Raw genomic sequence first — 19,998 nt, 5'->3', positions numbered from 1 at the left:
TCTCTTAAGTACTAAGTCTTTCCTTAGCCAGAATATCCCTTCTATCGTAATTTAATACTACAATTAAATACTACTATTATACCCTCAAATATTGAAAGAAAAATAGGACAAGAAAAAACACAAGAGTTTTAACGAGGTTCGGTAAATTATACCTACGTCCTCGGGCACTAACACCAGATGATAACTTTATTATCTCCAAAATATTACAAACAAATAGAATTCCTTAAGAATTCTCAAATGGGAGAAGAGAGAAAACTGAGAGAGAAAGATTGGTTGGGATGGTTGAAATGAGAAATGGTTAGGCCTATTTATAGTTGAGGTTTAGGGACTAACTTGTAAATGGCCTAAAAAATTAGGGACCAAAATTACAATTATCCCTTGCTTTATTATGGAGCAGAGCTGCTTTTGATGAGTGTAGGTTTCATGAAAGATTATGGTGGTTATGTCCGTATAAGTGTTGTTTATCTAAGTCTGATCCTGGGGGTTGGTGTTTTCCACCTCATGGTTGGTTCAAATTTAACGTTAGCGGTATTGTTTTTGAAGGTGTTCGGGGTGGTGGAGGAGTGTTGAGAGGTGAGGATGGAATTGTTAGAGCCTTATTTTCAGGACCAATTGATGCAAGTGATGCTGGGTCAACTGAATTGGGAGCTATAATCATTGCTCTTGATATTATTATTGAAATCGGCTAGAAGAGGACTGGTTCTTTGATTATTGAAATAGGTTCAAGGGAGGTTCTTAGTTGGATTCTGGAGAAAACAATGAGACGTTGGTCACATAAAGTTATATTTGCTGAACTGGAAAGGAGGTGGAGCAGGGTGGGAAAGTTATCTTTTTCAGCCGCTGTGGCGAATGGAAATGAAATGGCAGATTCTCTAGCTATTGCAGGGGCTAATAGAACTAGTATGTTTAAGGCTTGGTGGTGAGTTGATTTATAATGTCAGATTTTATGTGTATGCTATGTGGTTTTGAGTATGTTTTGTAGTACTTTTTGGGTGGTCATTTCTGCAGTGTTGTTTGTTAACTTTGGTCTTGGGATGTCGGGTTTGTATTGTTGATGAGTGGCCTCAGTAAGTAGGATTCGTTAATCTTGTTTGTGTTTCCTATATTTGCTTTTACAAGTTTTAAAGGCAGTAATGAGCAAAAAAAAAGTATAATTAATCAAAAACATTTTTTTCCCTTTCTCTTCTCTCTATAACTCAAAATGGAGAAACCAATACAAGACATCTCAAAGCTACCTATTTTTCACCATTTTCCCAACAATAAATCTATGGAAACTATCAACGATAACCCACCATACATCCATAAATAATTACAAATATTTAAACAATTACTAATTTTCTTTGAAAAAAAGAAATTCATTAATGAGAAAGTCACAAAACAAGACCCATTATAAAGATGAGAGAAACTACTAAACCCAAGCCAATAGACTTACCCCATACACTCGAACCTACCGTTCACAATTCTCATTTATATCAACATAAGGCTTAATTGCAACATTCCTTTTTCCCATCAAACACACACAAAACTTAATTACACAAGCTTTTTCCCATTAAACTACATACCCATAGTATCCCAAAACGCATACAATTTACCACATATATGGTCCAGCTTTTGATAGCATGCAATCCTCCAAGACCTAAGGAAAAACAAGGGAGCCACTACACCCCAAAATCCCATTAAAAAGCCAAGAACTATGCTGACATAAAGCCAATTCACTTTATTTCCTTCACTGCTACTTCCATTATTTGTAGCATCAGTTAGAATACCTTTCGAGGTGCAATTCTTAGTGAGAGGAGGTCCACAAAGATGATTGCCCATGTAAGACAAGTTTTCAAAGCTTTGAAGTTGAGTGCTTGTTGGGATTTGTCCTGTCAAGTTATTGTAGGAAACGCTGAAGTGATTCAAGAAATTCAAATTGGAGACTTGGAGGGATTTCACCATTCAATTGATTCATTGACAAATCAAGAGATTCCATCAACTTCATGTTGCCAATGTTGTTTGGTATATTTCCTGTTAGGAGATTCCCAGATAGATTTAATGATCATAGCTCAACAAGACTTGCAATTTCTTTTGGGATCTCTCCCGTAAGACTATTAGTCGAAAGGTCCATGCTGGTAACAAGCCCTAGTGTGGTACTGTATTCATCCTCTCGTCCTTTCAGCACTAATAATGCACTCAAATAAAAGAAATTAGTACCAATAACATGCCACTCAAGCATAAAGTTTCTTAAGTTGCTTCTATCCATTTCACTAACATAATTTCCAGTACTTGATTTGATATTTATCGATTTATACATAGAGTAGGTATGGTTGCTTCTGTTGGCCATTGCACTCAAATTACTCAAACATTTTGGAATAGTGCCTGAAATGTTGTTATGGGCAACATCCAGATTCTGAAGATACTGATGATCACAAATTTCACGAGGAATATGGCCACCAAAATTATTTGATCGAAGGCTTAGAATCTGCAGCGTTGAGAGCTTGTCTCCATTCCATGCTGGTATACTTCCATTGAAATGATTTTCACTAAGATCAAGCATCATCAAACTTGTAGAATTTCGAAATGTGGCTGGCAATTCTCCAAACATATTATTGTTGATCTCAATTATGTGTTTTTATTTTCATGTCTTAATATTTTCAGGATATTAATTCATGATTGATGTGTTTATTCAGTGGAGCAAAACTCCCTGTTTAAGAGTAGATCTGGCATAATTGAGTAGAGTTGCATGCAATCCTAGAAATAGGATGACATAAATCTACCAGATTAGAGTCAAATCTAATAAGGGAATCCATAGATCGAATTAATGCGACAATAGGGGTTTTAATTAGAAAGAGATTTCAATTAATCAACCTAGAGTCAGTTATTTTTATTCTCGAAAGAGATATTAATATAATTTAGGGATTTCTACCGATTAAGTCAAATGAATAAATCGTTTAATTCAGATTTAGAATAATAAGTGAAGTCTAGGTGGATTCTTTCCTAGGTATTGCCTATCTCATAAAGTTTTCTTCAAGTTTTCTCCCTATTTTCTCTTTGTCGCTTAGAAATTAATTTAGTTAAATTTAGATTTTAAACACCTCTCCAAATTTTAGGCTAGATAATAAAAAGATAGTAATTACTAGTACTTTTAGTCCTTGTGGATACGATACTCTGGACTCACCATAGCTATACTACTATTTGATAGTTGCGCTTGCCTTTATCATGATCATAGCTTAGTTTATTGAATTATAAAACGACACATCATGCACATCATATGAATAAAAATATTGGGCAATGTTAGAATATAGAATTTGATAATGAGATTTAACATGAACTACAATTGTGAAAGATTATGCGTAACGGGTTATGACTTGGAAGATTGGTATGGAATTAGGACGAATTAATCAACTCGATTTGGAGTATAATATGCTAACATGTTATACTCTTGAACTAGTTACGGAACTTATTTAAATGGACTTATGCAGTATAAATAATTTACTTAATAGGATGTTTTGCATAGGTGTAATTATTTAGTGTTTTCATTAACTTGTTCGCGTTGACATTAAATTTGTAGAAATACCATTGAATTGATTACTCAGCATATGATTTGTTTTTCGAGCGCAATTTCAGCTTTAACATCCAGAGAAGATCTTAGACTCAGCAATGTGGGTATATTTGCATTTTTAAATAGTTTGTCATGTACCGATCTAGTTGAGTCACTGTTAGTATGTCTTTATGTTTATATGAACTTTAGTATCAAATTAGTATTTATTGAATTTAGATAATAATGTCATTATATGCTCATAAGTAAGTTATATAAATTGTGATGTTTCTTCGTATCTAAATTAATTGTAGTTGCCTTGGAAACGAATGTGACACACTGTAGCTTAGACCCGGTGATCGAGTCAAGTATGGGATGTTACATATAGAAAGGTCCTTAAGCTTTTGTCAAAAGTCAAAATAAAGTGTCACGGGTCATCATTCAATTGACTAATATACCACATCAACAATCCATTAGTGGATTACGAAATTTTTAACGTCAGTGACTAATTCAAAAAATTATCTTAATTAGAGTGACTAAATTGAAAAAAAGTTCAAAGAGACCAAAATAAGACAAATCCTATTTTAGAATGTTCTTAGGTTTAGTTTACCGTTATACTTTTATGTGTGTCTAAAATTACTAATTTTTTTTTAGACAAAAGAAATTCATTAATGAGAAAGTCACAAAACAAAAGTGAACACAAAGAGGAGATGAACTACTAAACCTAAGCCAACAGGCTCACCATATATACCCAAACCTACCATTCACAATCCTCATTCTTATCAACATAAAACATAATTTCAACATTCTTAAAAAAAATGCAAGAGGAAAAGTATCCTATTCCTTGGTGGTTTGTATATAACAAAATCCCTCATGCAAGCGAGAGGGCTGCCTTGTTGGCATGCCATCGAGTCCAAAAAAGGACAGATGCTAAAACTAATCTTTCAGCACCAAACAATCATGTAGCAGCACACCTAACTCAGATTCATCAATTATACATGCTTTTTTTTTTCCATCAAACTACATGCCCATAGTAGCCCAAAACACATACAGTTTACCAAAGATATGATCCAGCTTTCGATAGTATGCAATCCTCCAAGATCTAATGAAAAGCAACGGAGCCACTACACCCCAAAATCCCATTACAAAGCCAAGAACTATGCTGACATAAAGCCAATTCACGTTACTTCCTTCACTGCTATTTCCATTATTTGCAGCATTAGTTGGAATACCTTCTGTGCTGCAATTTTTAGTGAGAGGAGGTCCGCAAAGATGATTGCCCATGTAACAAAAGTTTTCAAAGCTTTGAAGTTGAGTGCTTGTTGGGATTTGTCCTGTCAAGTTGTTGTAGGAAACGTTGAAGTGATTCAAGAAATTCAAATTGGAGAAACTTGGAGGGGTTTCACCATTCAACTGATTCATTGACAAATCAAGAGATTCTATCAACTTCATGTTGCCAATGTTGTTTGGTATATTTCCTGTTAGAAGATTCCCTGATAGATTTAATGATCGCAGCTCAGAGAGACATCCAATTTCTTTTGGGATCTCTCCTGTGAGACTATTAGTCGAAAGGTCCATGCTGGTAACAAGCCCTAGTGTGGTACTGTATTCATCCTCTCGTCCTTTCAGCACTAATAATGCACTCAAATAAAAGAAATTAGTACCGAAAACATGCCACTCAAGCATAAAGTTTCTTAGGTTGCTTCCGTCCATTTCACTAACATAATTTTCAATACCTGATCTGATAATTGTCGATCTATGCATAGAGTAGCTATGGTTGCTTCTGTTGACCATTGCACCCAAATTACTCAAACATTTTGGAATAGTGCCTGAAATGTTGTTATGGGCAAGATCCAGATTCTGAAGATATTGAAGATCACAAATTTTACGAGGAATATGGCCACCAAAATTATTTGATCGAAGGCTTAGAACCTGCAGCATTGAGAGCTTGTCTCCAATCCATGCTGGTATACTTCCATTGAAATGATTTTCACTAAGATCAAGCATCATCAAACTTGTAGAATTTCGGAATGTGGCTGGCAATTCTCCAAACATATTATTGTTTCGAAGGTTTAGCACTAAAAGATCTCTATACCCTAAAGAAGGAGGGATTTTTTCGGTCAAGTTGTTGCTTTCCAAATTTAAAAGCCCCAATTACCGCCAATAATTCCAACAATCTGGAATTTCTCCAGAGATAAGATTTCTATCAATGTAAAGCACTTCCATCCATTCCCCATTCGATGAATTACAAACTAATTCAAAAAGAGATCCTGAAAATGAATTATTTGATAAAATTAAATGTCCCAAAGGAGGGAATACTCTTGGCAATGGGCCTGTGAATTCGTTTGAACTCAAGTCAACAATGCATCTCACATTCAAATATGAGATCTCTCCAGTAAGTTGATTATTGGAAAGATTTAAATATCCAATTTGAGTGGGAAAGTTCAAAAACCAAGTGGGCATGACATCTGAAATTCCTGCATCAGAGATATCTAACAGAGACAACTTCTTTTGGAAATTTAACCATTGGGGAAACTTTGGGCCAAGATGCTAGTGACCCAATTCAATAATTCGACATTGAAATGGGGGGATCCAGCTTGAGTTTGGTTCAAATCTAAGCCTATTGTGTGATGCCTTCAGAGTTGTCAATCTCGTGAGATTAGAAAAATGGGTTTCTAATACAACTCCTTCCAATAGATTATACCCAAAATCCAGAATTTCCAAACTTTCCAGTTGACCAAAACATAGAGGAAAAGTACCATTTAATTGATTTTCTGAAACACTTAAGAACTTCAAAGATGATAACTTCACCATCGATGATGGAATGGGACCAGAAATTTTGTTTTGAGCAAGGGACAAGTAAGATAGATTTTTAAACTGCCCAAGTTGATCAGTTAAATGACCAGAAAGTTGGTTATTGGTCATATCCAATGACTCTAAGGAATCCGAACAACATCTAGACAAACTCTATAGGATTTCTGATATTCCACCTTCAATTGTATTATTATAAAGATCAAGGTGAGTAACAGAGCTCAAGTTTCCAATGGCACTCGAGATTGTTCCTTGTAACTGGTTTGAACTAAGACTAAGGAACTGGAGACGGTTTAAACTATACAAGGAATTGGGTATGGATGAATTGAGATGATTCCTACTAGGATCAAGAACTTTAAGAAACGAGGTGTTCCCAAAGTAATCTGGAATTGGGCCTTCCAAAGAATTGCCACTAAGAACAATGGACACAAGACCATGAAGACAAAATATCGACTTAGGTACTGAAGTTAAGCGGTTCCAAAAAAGATCAAGAACAAGCAGTGATTTGTAGAATTGACACTGATGAAAGATGGGTCATCTTCTAAACCACAATATGGCAAACGCAACTGTAACAAAGAAGGAAGTTTGAATGTTACCTGTACCCAATCATTTGCTTTAGAAAGATTCGCATAACTCAAATCAAGGTACTGCAAGGAAGAAAGTCCAGAAACCCATTGAAGACTTTTTTATTTGAGATCATTACGTCCTAGATCAAGATACTGCAACTTTGAAAGATTCCCCAGGTTATGAGGAATTTCTCCCCAGAATTGTGCTCGAGAGAGGTCAAGATATGTTAAACTCTCCAGCAAACCGAAAAACTTCGGGATATGTATGCTGCTAAAATTGTTACTGCTCAAGTCCAGGGAACTGAGATGCTTCAACTCCAGCAGTGAAGGATTTATTTTGCCTCCTAGCAGGGAATTGTAATAAGCTTCCCATTCAGCATATGGTGCAAAGTAACCAGGCTCTGAAAGAGGAGCCAAGTGCAGTTGGTGGATGTGGCCTGTTGAGTTATGGCAGACGATACCAATCCATTTACAGCAATCCCCTCCTTCAACCCATGAAGATAGCCTGTTTGAAGGATCAATAAGATGGTTCTTGAATTTCAAAAGAGCTTGCCTCTCACTTTGGATGCAAAGTAGGTTGGAATTGGCATCACAAATGCTAAAACAGATAGCGGAAATGAGAAGACGAAAAGGGAATAAGGAAATTGGAAGAGGAGTTGTCATGGTTGCAATTGCATGCTACCAACCATATTGCTTACAACTCCTTATATAGAGAGTAAGCTTAGCTAAAACACAAAAATCATACATGAAGCGCAAGGAAGTTTCTTCCAACAAAATGCATTTAATTAATAATAGTCCGTCAGAAAATTTTAGTTAACTGCTTTTAATTTTCCACAAAATGGATGCTATCAGGAAGTTTTTTACAATAACCTAAATGTCTATGAAGTAAATCCCTCTCCCACCTTCTTAAGACCTTTTAGGTCTTAAAAGTGAAAGGAGAAAAAAAGAAAGAAAAGAAAATGGAAGACATGGAATTTGAATAACATTATTTTTCTTTATTTTAGGCTATTATTAAGCAAAATTTTGAAAATCAATACCATTTCAAACTTGCATTATGATTTTTCTTACCCTTAAACACTTATTGAGAAAAATCAATTTATCCGTTACATGCTTTATTTAACTCTTAAAACTTTTATATATTCATTAGTATGGTTTTCAAGTTTGATGTTAGATTAAAATATGATTATATATTTTATATATTTTTGAATTTAAAAATTTACGACTAATAATTATTGTCATTAAAATTATTTTATTAAATTTATTAGTGCGAACTTGAAATTAAAAAAAATACTCTCTTTGATAGCTTTGTAATAATTAAAAATATTATTGAATCATACATATTACCAAGTGAACTTCGACTTCAATGTCACTACCACCTCAACATCTAAAGGTGACGATGATACCTGCAAAAACAATAAATGAAGGATTCAATCTTTAATTGTGGAAGAACCAACTCAACCAAGTAGCTGCTTTTGCTTGCTTAAGCTATAGCTAAAACAGTGAGGGTTGTAGTTACAATTGTACTTGTAGCCATAAGGGAAGGGTTGGGATGTAATGAAGTCCATGTTGAATCAGTGATCGTTGACCTCCAGAGCTTGGGTTTCCATTTTCGGATCCTCATGCTCGAAGTCTAGATCCAAGCACGGATCCATCTCAGAAAACACAACTGACTCGTGTTCATTTCCGGACTTTCATGAACTTTATGGTTCGGGTGGAGAAGCAGCCACGAAGTCGTCTCCACTTCTTTCCTGCTACAGTCAGTGTTTCCATCGATGTTGGAGAAGTACCATTCGTCTAGGAAGTTAAATGCTTGTTCGGGCTTGACATAATCATTGAAGTTGAAGTCGACGGAGGTAATATGTATGGCTTCGATAAAAAATTCCTTTATATTTTAATTTTGTGTTTTTAATTTATTTAAAAAAAATAAAGTGTTTTAGATTAATTAGAAAGATCTCCCTAAATTTTAAATAAAAGTCAACCAAAAAAGTGACACATATCATCACTCAATAAATTAATGTACTACATGTTAACATTAATAGGAGACAACATTAATGGCAAACAATACAAAGTGGTGCAAGTTTAGCACCCTAAAGTTGACTTTGAAAAAGTGGCATGGGATAATTTTTTTTGGTCCTTGAGATAATGGGCTATTTATTGTTTGGTCCTTAAACCTCAACTATAAATAGGCCTTCTCATTTCTCATTTCAATTCATCCCAACCAATCTTTCTCTCTTAGTTTTCTCTCTTCTCCCATTTGAGAATTCTTAAGGAATTCTATTTGTTTGTAATACTTTAGAGATAGTAAAGTTATCATCTGGTGTTAGTGCCCGAGGACGTAGGTATAATTTACCGAACCTCGTTAAATCTCTTGTGTTCTTTCTTGTCCTATTTTTCTTTCAATATTTGAGGGTATAATAGTAGTATTTAATTGTGCTATTAAATTACTATAGAAGGGATATTCTGTCTAAGGAAAGACTTGGTATTTAAGAGATCCATGTGATCCACCTCTCTTCCCTGGGAATTGAACTTTGTGTGATTTTTTAGTACAATAATTTACACGCTTCCGACCCTATTGGAACAACAAGTGGTATCAAGAGCCGAAGGTTAATCGTAGTATGCTCTGTGGTTGCAGTTTAAACTGATCTTCCACATCAGAAAAGATTTCCTTAGGTATATTGAAAGATTATGGAGAAAACGGTCAGTGTAGGAGCTTCAACATCATCCATGTGGACAAGACCGACAATTGCAAATGCAAGATTGGCCGTGGAGATCTTTGATGGCACGGGCCATTTTGGTATGTGGCAAAGTGAGGTTCTAGATGCCCTTTTTCAGCAGGGTCTAGACATTGCCATTGATGAAGAGAAACCAGATGATGTACAGGAGAAATATTGGAAGGCGATCAATCGGTTGGCATGTGGCACAATTCGATCATGCCTTTCTCGAGAGCAGAGGTATGCTTTTTCAAAGGAGACTTCTGCAAATAAGTTGTGGGTGGCACTTGAAGAAAAATTTTTGAAGAAAAACATTCAAAATAAGCTCCACTTGAAGAAAAGACTGTTTCGCTTCACATACGTCCCAAGTACCACAATGAATGATCACATCACCAAATTTAATCAGTTAGTCACTGATTTGCTGAATATGGATGAGACATTCAAAGATGTAGATTTGGCTTTGATGCTGTTGGGGTCACTTCCTGAGGAGTTTGAGTTCCTAGAAACTACTCTACTTCATGGCAGGAGTGATATATCTCTGAGCAAAGTCTGTGCGGCCTTATACAGTTATGAATAGAGAAAGAAGGACAAACAGAAAAACTCAATCAGAGATACAGAAGCTTTAGTAGTCCGAGGTCGTTCATACACTCAGAAGAAAACTCAAAAGGGGAGATGAAAGTCAAAGTCCAGACTCGGGAAAGATGAATGTGCTTTTTGTCATGAGAAAGGCCACTGGAAGAAAAATTGTCCAAAGCTGAAGAATAAGGGAAAAGCTGCTGTAGATGCTTGTGTTGCTAAGCATGATACTAGTGACTCTGAACTATCACTGGTTGCATCATCATCGTCGTTCCATTCAGATGAGTGGATATTGGATTCGGGTTGTACCTATCATATGTCCCCTAACCGGGAGTGGTTCTCTGATTTAGTAGAACTAAATGGAGGAGTTGTTTATATGGGCAATGACAATACCTGTAAAACCGTTGGGATAGGTTCAATCCAATTAAAGAATCAAGATGGATCAACCAGAGTTCTGACTGATGTTCGGTACGTGCCCAGTTTGAAGAAAAATCTCATCTCATTGGGAGCCTTGGAATCCAATGGTTCAGTTGTTACTATGAGAGATGGGATTTTGAAAGTGACATCTGGCGCACTTGTGATATTGAAGGGCATCAGGAAAAATAACTTGTATTACTACCAAGGTAGTACAGTTATTAGAGCAGTCGCTACAGCTTCCGGTAACAAAGAATTGGACTCAATGCAGTTGTGGCATATGAAGTTGGGACATGCCAGCGAAAAATCCTTGCAAATTCTGGCAAAGCAAGGATTGTTGAAAGGTGCAAAGGCTTACAAATTAAAATTTTGCGAGCATTGTGTTCTGGGAAAGCAAAAGAGAGTGAAATTCGGTATTGCTATCCATAATACAAAAGGTATTTTGGAATATGTTCACTCAGATGTGTGGGGGCCTTCCAAGACACCTTCATTGGGAGGAAAACACTACTTTGTTACTTTTGTTGATGACTTTTCCAGAAGAGTTTGGGTGTATACCATGAGAACTAAGGATGAAGTGCTTAGAGTTTTTCTTAAATGGAAAACTATGATCGAAAACCAGACTGGCAAGAAAATCAAGCGGCTTAGGACGGACAATGGAGGGGAATATAAAAGTGATCCGTTCTTCGATGTGTGCCAAGAGTATGGTATTGTTCGACACTTCACAGTTAGGGATACACCACAGCAGAATGGATTGGCAGAGCGTATGAATCGAACATTGCTGGAGAAAGTTCGATGTATGTTGTCCAATGCTGGGTTGGGCAAGCAATTTTGGGCTGAGGCTGTGACATACGCTGGCCATCTTGTTAATCGTTTGCCATCATCTGCATTAGAAAGAAAAACTCCTATGGAGGTATGGTCTGGAAAACCGGCTACAGATTATGATTCCTTACATGTGTTTGGAACCACTGCATATTACCATGTGAAAGAGTCAAAGTTAGATCCGAGGGCAAAGAAAGCTCTCTTTATGGGAATCACTTCTGGAGTGAAGGGATTTCGTCTTTGGTGCTTAAGCACAAAGAAAATGATCTGTAGCAGAGATGTTACCTTTGATGAATCTGCCACATTGAAAAAGGTAGCAGATAAAGATATTCAGACGAGCAATACTCCACAGCAGGTGGAGTGTACTCCAAAACAGGTGGAGTTTGAGCAGATGGGGATTTGCCCAGTTAATAAGTCTAATTCTCCAGCCACAATGGAGGAATTAGAGGTTGAAGAGGTTCTGACCCAAGAACCACTAAGTACACCAGAACCAGTTGCAGTTGCAAGGCCACGGAGAGAAATTCGTAAACCTGCTCGATTTACTGATATGGTGGCCTACGCCCTTCCCGTTGTTGATGATATTCCTATCACTTATCAAGAAGCAATGCAAAGCTTAGAAAGTGATAAATGGAAAAGCGCCATGGATGAAGAAATGCAGTCTCTCCGGAAGAACAATACTTGGGAGTTGGCGCAATTACCGAAAGGTAAAAGGGCAATCGGATGCAAGTGGGTATTCGCAAAGAAAGATGGATCTCCTAGCAAGAAGGATATTCGCTACAATGCAAGATTGGTAGCTAAAGGCTATGCTCAGAAGGAGGGAATTGACTACAATGATGTATTTTCCCCTGTTGTGAAGCATTCCTCCATTAGAATTTTGTTGGCCTTGGTAGCACAGTTGAATTTGGAGCTAGCTCAACTTGATGTTAAGACGGCTTTCTTGCATGGTGAGTTAGAAGAGGAGATCTATATGACTCAGCCCGAAGGATACACAGATGCTGGTGGTAGAAATTGGGTTTGTAAGTTAAACAAATCGCTATATGGATTGAAGCAATCCCCGAGGCAGTGGTACAATCGATTTGATAGCTTTATGAGAAGGCAGAAGTACACAAGAAGCAAATATGACAATTGTGTGTATTTGCAGAAGCTGCATGATGGATCTTTCATTTATCTACTCTTGTATGTTGATGATATGTTAATCGCTTCGAAGAGCCAAAAGAGATAGATAAGCTGAAGGCTCAGTTGAATCAAGAGTTCGAGATGAAAGATCTAGGTGAGGCCAAGAAGATTCTCGGCATGGAGATAAGTAGAGATAGACAGAAAGGCAAGCTTTGTTTGAATCAGAAGTAATATCTGAAAAAGGTATTACAATGTTTTGGTGTAAATGAAAACACAAAACATGTAAGTACCCCACTTGCTTCTCATTTGAAACTTAGTGCTCAATTATCTCCGAAAACTGAAGAAGAAAGAGAATATATGGCAAAAGTCCCATATGCTAATGCAGTTGGGAGTTTGATGTATGCGATGGTGTGTACGCGGCCTGACATTTCACAAGTTGTTGGAGTTGTGAGCAGGTATATGCATGATCCTGGAAAAGGACATTGGCAAGCTGTGAAATGGATTCTATGGTATCTTTGAAAAACCGTAGATGTTGGTTTAATTTTTGAACAGGATGAAGCACTTGGTCAGTTTGTAGTTGGATATGTTGATTCCGACTTTGCTGGTGATTTAGATAAACGTCGTTCAACTACGGGGTATCTGTTTACTCTTGCGAAAGCCCCAGTGAGTTGGAAGTCTACCTTACAGTCTACAGTAGCTGTGTCTACTACAGAGGCAGAATATATGGCAGTTACAGAAGCTGTTAAGGAGGCTATTTGGCTTAATGGATTGTTGAAAGACTTAGGAGTTGTTCAAAGTCACATAAGTTTATATTGTGACAGTCAGAGCGCTATTCATTTAGCAAAAATCAAGTCTATCATTCAAGAACCAAACATATCGACGTAAGATATCACTTTGTGCGGGAAGTCTTTGAAAAAGGAAAAATTCTACTTCAGAAGATTCCAACAGCAGATAATCCCGCAGATATGATGACCAAGGTGGTAACAACAATCAAGTTTAATCATTGTTTGAACTTGATTAACATCCTGAGAATTTGAGCACCTTCAGGTGTATGGCGCTCGAGAGTGCATTTGTAGGCACTACAAAAGATAGCTTTATCGAATTTGGGGAGTTGAAGGAAGTGTGTGAAGATGTGATTATCCTAATCAAATCTTCAAGGTGGAGATTGTTAACATTAATGGGAGACAACATTAATGGCAAACAATACAAAGTGGTGCAAGTTTAGCACCCTAAAGTTGACTTTGAAAAAGTGGCATGGGATAATTTTTTTTGGTCCTTGAGATAATGGGCTATTTATTGTTTGGTCCTTAAACCTCAACTATAAATAGGCCTTCTCATTTCTCATTTCAATTCATCCCAACCAATCTTTCTCTCTTAGTTTTCTCTCTTCTCCCATTTGAGAATTCTTAAGGAATTCTATTTGTTTGTAATACTTTGGAGATAGTAAAGTTATCATCTGGTGTTAGTGCCCGAGGACGTAGGTATAATTTACCGAACCTCGTTAAATCTCTTGTGTTCTTTCTTGTCCTATTTTTCTTTCAATATTTGAGGGTATAATAGTAGTATTTAATTGTGCTATTAAATTACTATAGAAGGGATATTCTGTCTAAGGAAATACTTGGTATTTAAGAGATCCATGTGATCCACCTCTCTTCCCTGAGAATTGAACTTTGTGTGATTTTTTAGTACAATAATTTACACACTTCCGACCCTATTGGAACAACACTACATAGCAACCCGTTAAAAAGACCCACATTTCAAATTCCAACAAGTGAAATGAAAGAAACGGAAATGGATTCTGCAAAATTAGTTGAAGAAATCGGCACAATATCCTTTAAACATGTAATAATTCAGAGTATGAGGCAATAAGTTGGAAGTCACTGGCTACAGATAAAGAAGCTGCTTTTCGTATTTTTTTAATGAAAGTTGGAGTATACTTTTAATGGGAAACGAGTGACGAAAATCATGGGTACCTTTGCTTTTTGAATTTTGATGCTCTTCTTTTCTCTTGCTTTTGGTCATTATCCAAATTTCCAAGTAAATTAACGTTGACGTTGACCTTGACCTCCATGGAAGTGGCATCCATTGGCCATATATGTAATTGAATAAATAATACTATATATTGTACTTTTCATAATTATATAATAATAATTTAATTACAAATGTCAAATGATCAAATTGATAAAATATGTAAATATTAAGAATTAAATATGTTATTATACTAATTAAAAAAATACTGTCTTCACTTCCATTAATCATTTAACTAAGAGTGACTAAATACAAATAATTTAAAAGGTTACAATAAAATTAAAAATTTATATAATTAGATGACTAATTATATTGTTTGCCCTAAAAATAAATCTAACGTGATTCCACAATAACTAGTCCAAAAAAGAGCCATCAAATATACAGAATATTTTAAAGAAAGACAAAGATGGGAATGAAACGGGAAAGTGCAGCATGTTACTAAAAACACGGAAACAATTACTTATTTTATTTTTAGTATTATAATGTGTACTTTTTATTTAAAATGTTTTCAATTTCGTTCTTGTTTTGCCGAAAATCACGTCTTCTCTCTCTTTTTTATTTATTTAAAATGTTGACAATGTTGTTTGGTATATTTAAGAGATTCTTTGACAAATTTAATGATAATAGCCTAACAAGATTTTCAATTTCTTTGGGGATTTCTCTTGTGAAACTATTAGCAATCAGATGAAATAGCAGGACCACTACGCAGCATCATGCTTAAATTTTGTGGCCATTGCACTTGAATTAGTGAAACATTTTGGAATAGCTCTTGAAATCTTGTTATGGGAAAGGTCTAAGTTTTGAAGATTTTGAAAAGCACAAATTTTACGAGCCATGCTGGTACACTTTCATTGAGATCAAGAATGACCAAACTCGAAAAAACTGCAATGTGAATGATAATTTCCAAACAAGCCTTCGAAGATTTGTATCTCCAAAAGGTGGGCTTCTTCCGATCAAATTATTGCTTCCCTTATTGAAATACAATTAAACACAATCATATATTATCAAAGCAAGCTTGAAATTCCATTTATTCTTGCAAAAGAGGGAAAGCATGAACCAAGTATCGAGTATTAAATTTAGACTCAAAGTTTAGATCAATTAATTCATGTAATCAACTAAAACACACAATCCATAATTATACATGTTTAATTTTTCTAAAGTTTATATAAATATATAAAAAATAAAGATACCCTTAAAATAATAATGGTTGCTCTATAAAAATAATGATTATTTTGATAATTTTACGACTTGATTGATGGGCGAGACCGCCCACTCAATCAAACTCTTAAATATAGTATATAAATATATATATAGAATGTTTCCCAATTTTTCTCAATCAAGAAAGAATATTCGAATAATAAAATCCTATAAGATTTTAATAATATATATTTATAGATGCATGCATTTAGCAAATCCAAACTATAACATCATACCAATCAAGAACAAATCACCATTCACAAACCCAAAATCAAATGCTTTAAATAAAATTTTATAAATATATATTAATAAAATCCCTTCTTATCTTATTTTTAGTTTTATTTATATTAAGATTTTGAATTTTGTTTTAACCAAAACCAAAGGTAAATTCTAAAAGTAAATTAAGGTCAATTTAAAAATTTGAGTCCAACTAAAAGTTAAGCCCAATTGACAATTAAGCCTTACGATCCTTTTTGCTTTTGTGGGAAACTTCTTCGCATAGGGACTTCTGTGGAATTGAATCCTTCCTATATAATTATAATTGAAAGGAGAATATAACAAATGATGAGGAAGAATTAAGAAAGCAAGCCTTATGGGAAAGCTCATGCGATCTTCTTTGTATTTGTGCAGTTCGTAGTTGAAGCCATACTAGTAGGAAAAAAAATCGAAGGTCCATGCTGGGTTTGAAGAAGGATGTTATTGAGATTTATAATTTAAAACAAAGAGTGTGGCTAGAGAGTTACATTCCCATAAGTAAGAATCACTCAATGGGTGATGACAGATTCTAATAAAAATTATACTTTAATAGGTAAAGTTGTTTTAAAATTTGGACTTTCAATTAAATTCTTTGCTTTTAAGAGATTAGTGTCATTAAGATGGTTATGAAGGTTGCTAAGGAACCTGATTTTGAGGAGATTAAGGTTACAGTTCAGTAATGCTTGATGCTGAGACAACTAAAGTTGCCATGTTGGCAGCAAAGAAATTTACAGAAACTTCAATCATTCTCAATCTCGTGCCTTTAAATTTTGTATTTAATAAGGCCGCTTAAAATATATTTTGCATTGATAATATATATAAATTATTATTTATATATTGTACTTTTTCATAATTATATAATAATAATTTAATTATAAGCGTTTAATGATCAAATTGATAGAATTTGTAAATATGAACAATTAAATTTATTAAATTATTCGGAATTAAGATCAAATTGATAAAATGTGTAAATATTGAAAACTAAATGTATTATTATACTAACTAGAAAAATATTATGTCTTCACTCTTGTTAACCATTTAACAGAGAGTGACCAAAATAGAAATGATCTAAAACGTTATAATGAAACTGAAAATTTATATAATTGGATGACTAATTATATTGTTTGACATAATTATATAATAATGCACTCAAATGTAAGAAGCGATCAGATGAAATAGCAGGACCACTACGCAGCATCATGCTTAAATTTTGTGGCCATTTCACTTTGACTTAGTGAAACATTTTGGAATAGCTCTTGAAATCTTGTTATGAGAAAGGTCTAAGTTTTTAAGATTTTGAAGAGCACAAATTTTATGAGGAATATAGCCATCAAGTTTATTTGATCGTAGGCTTAAAACCATGAGAGCTTGTCACCAATCCATGCCAATACATTTTCATTAAAATGATGGTCAAGAATGAACAAACTCGAAAATATTGCAATGTGGATAGTAATTTCCAAACATGCTATTGTTTTGAAGGTTTAGCCTTAGAAGATTTGTATCTCCCAGAGAAAGTGGAATTTTCCGTCAACTTGTTGTTTCCTAAATTTAAAATCTAAAAAATGAAAATTTCCAAAATTTTGAAATTTTTCCAGAGAGGAGATTTCTATCAATGTAAAGAGCTCTCATCTGTCGAGCACCAAACCATCAATATCATTAAAAAGCTTCAATAATTTCCACGGTTTTGACACCTTGTTACAAATCCAAGCAACAGAAACCATGGAATCTGATTTGTTGTTCCAATAGGGTCGGAAGCATGTAAATTATTATATTAAAAAATCACACAAAGTTCAATTCCCAGGGAAGAGAGGTGGATCACAAGGATCTCTTAAATACCAAGTCTTTCCTTAGTCAGAATATCCCTTCTATAGTAATTTAATAGCACAATTAAATACTACTATTATACCCTCAAATATTGAAAGAAAAATAGGACAAGAAAGAACACAAGAGTTTTAACAAGGTTCGGTAAATTATACCTACGTCCTCGGGCACTAACACCAGATGATAACTTTATTATCTCCAAAATATTACAAACAAATAGAATTCCTTAAGAATTCTCAAATGGGAAAAGGGAGAAAACTAAGAGAGAAAGATTGGTTGGGATGATTGAAATGAGAAATGAGAAGGCCTATTTATAGTTGAGGTTCAAGGACCAAACAATAAATAGCCCATTATCTCAATGACCAAAAAAAAATTATACCATGCCACTTTTTCAAAGTCAACTTTAGGTTGCTAAACTTGCACCACTTTGTATTGTTTGCCATTAATGTTGTCTCCCATTAATGTTAACAATCTCCACCTTGAAGATTTGATTAGGATAATCACATCTTCACACACTTCCTTCAACTCCCCAAATTCGATAAAGCTATCTTTTGTAGTGCCTACAAATGCGCTCTCGAGCGCCACACACCTGAAGGTGCTCAAATTCTCAAGATGTTAATAAAGTTCAAACAATGATTAAACTTGATTGTTGTTACCACCTTGGTCATCATATCTGCGGGATTATCTGTTGTCGGAATCTTCTGAAGTAGAATTTTTCCTTTTTCAAAGACTTCCCGCACAAAGTGATATCTTACGTCGATATGCTTGGTTCTTGAATGATAGACTTGATTTTTCGCTAAATGAATAGCGCTCTGACTGTCACAATATAGACTAATGTGACTTTGAACAACTCCCGAGTCTTTCAACAATCCATTAAGCCAAATAGCCTCCTTAACAGCTTCTGTAACTGCCATATATTCTGCCTCTGTAGTAGACACAGCTACTGTAGACTGTAAGGTAGACTTCCAACTCACTAGGGCTTTCGCAAGAGTAAACATATACCCCGTAGTTGAACGACGTTTATCTAAATCACCAGCAAATTCGGAATCAACATATCCAACTACAAACTGACCAAGTGCTTCATCCTGCTCAAAAACTAAACCAACATCTACGGTTTTTCGAAGATACCGTAGAATCCATTTCACAGCTTGCCAATGTCCTTTTCCAAGATCATGCATATACCTGCTCACAACTCCAACAGCTTGTGAAATGTCAGGCCGCGTACACACCATCGCATACATCAAACTCCCAACTGCATTAGCATATGGGACTTTTGCCATATATTCTCTTTCTTCTTCAGTCTTTGGAGATAATTGAGCACTAAGTTTCAAATGAGAAGCAAGTGGGGTGCTTACATGTTTTGTGTTTTCATTTACACCAAAACATTGTAATACCTTTTTCAGATATTGCTTCTGATTCAAGCAAAGCTTGCCTCTCTGTCTATCTCTACTTATCTCCATGCCGAGAATCTTCTTGGCCTCACCTAGATCTTTCATCTCAAACTCTTGATTCAACTGAGCCTTTAGCTTATCTATCTTTTTTTGGCTCTTCGAAACGATTAACATATCATCAACATACAAGAGTAGATAAATGAAAGATCCGTCATGCAGCTTCTGCAAATACACACAATTGTCATATTTGCTTCTTCTGTACTTCTGCCTTCTCATAAAGCTATCAAATCGCTTGTACCACTGCCTCGGGGATTGCTTCAATCCATATATCGATTTGTTCAGCTTACAAACCCAATTTCTACCACCAGCATCTGTGTATCCTTCGGGCTGAGTCATATAGATCTCCTCTTCTAACTCACCATACAAGAAAGCAGTCTTAACATCAAGTTGAGCTAGCTCCAAATTCAACTGTGCTACTAAGGCCAACAAAATTCTAATGGAGGAATGCTTCACAATAGGGGAAAATACATCATTGTAGTCAATTCCCTCCTGTTGAGCGTAGCCTTTAGCTACCAATCTTGCCTTCTAGTGAACATCTTTCTTGCTAGGAGATCCATCTTTCTTTGCGAATACCCACTTGCATCCGATTGCCCTTTTACCTTTCGGCAATTGCGCCAACTCCCAAGTATTGTTCTTCTGGAAAGACTGCATTTCTTCATCCATGGTGCTTTTCCATTTATCACTTTCTAAGCTTTGCATCGCTTCTTGATAAG

The 19,998-nt window shown here is 35.4% G+C and overlaps 2 protein-coding genes across 2 annotated transcripts; both read right to left on the bottom strand.

The window, feature by feature from the left end:
• Positions 1–4,540: 4,540 nt before the first annotated feature.
• On the bottom strand, positions 4,541–5,575 carry LOC121210077 (receptor-like protein EIX2). Its single transcript, XM_041082163.1, has one exon. The coding sequence runs from the start codon at positions 5,573–5,575 to the stop codon at positions 4,541–4,543; it is 1,035 nt and encodes a 344-aa protein (XP_040938097.1).
• A 99-nt stretch (positions 5,576–5,674) lies between these two features.
• Positions 5,675–8,518, bottom strand: LOC107954370 (LRR receptor-like serine/threonine-protein kinase SIK1). The gene is made up of 6 exons (XM_041082162.1): positions 8,414–8,518; positions 8,242–8,300; positions 7,035–7,495; positions 6,511–6,792; positions 6,280–6,456; positions 5,675–5,790 (listed from the first exon to the last, which is right to left on the bottom strand). Exons 1-6 carry the CDS (start codon positions 8,516–8,518, stop codon positions 5,675–5,677), a joined length of 1,200 nt encoding a protein of 399 aa, XP_040938096.1.
• Positions 8,519–19,998: the final 11,480 nt, after the last annotated feature.

The sequence above is a fragment of the Gossypium hirsutum genome, chromosome A11 (genome assembly GCF_007990345.1).
Source record: "Gossypium hirsutum isolate 1008001.06 chromosome A11, Gossypium_hirsutum_v2.1, whole genome shotgun sequence".
Lineage (NCBI taxonomy): Eukaryota > Viridiplantae > Streptophyta > Magnoliopsida > Malvales > Malvaceae > Gossypium > Gossypium hirsutum.
The sequence above is the reverse complement of the archived record's forward strand: the minus strand, read 5'-3'. Positions and strand labels throughout refer to the sequence as shown.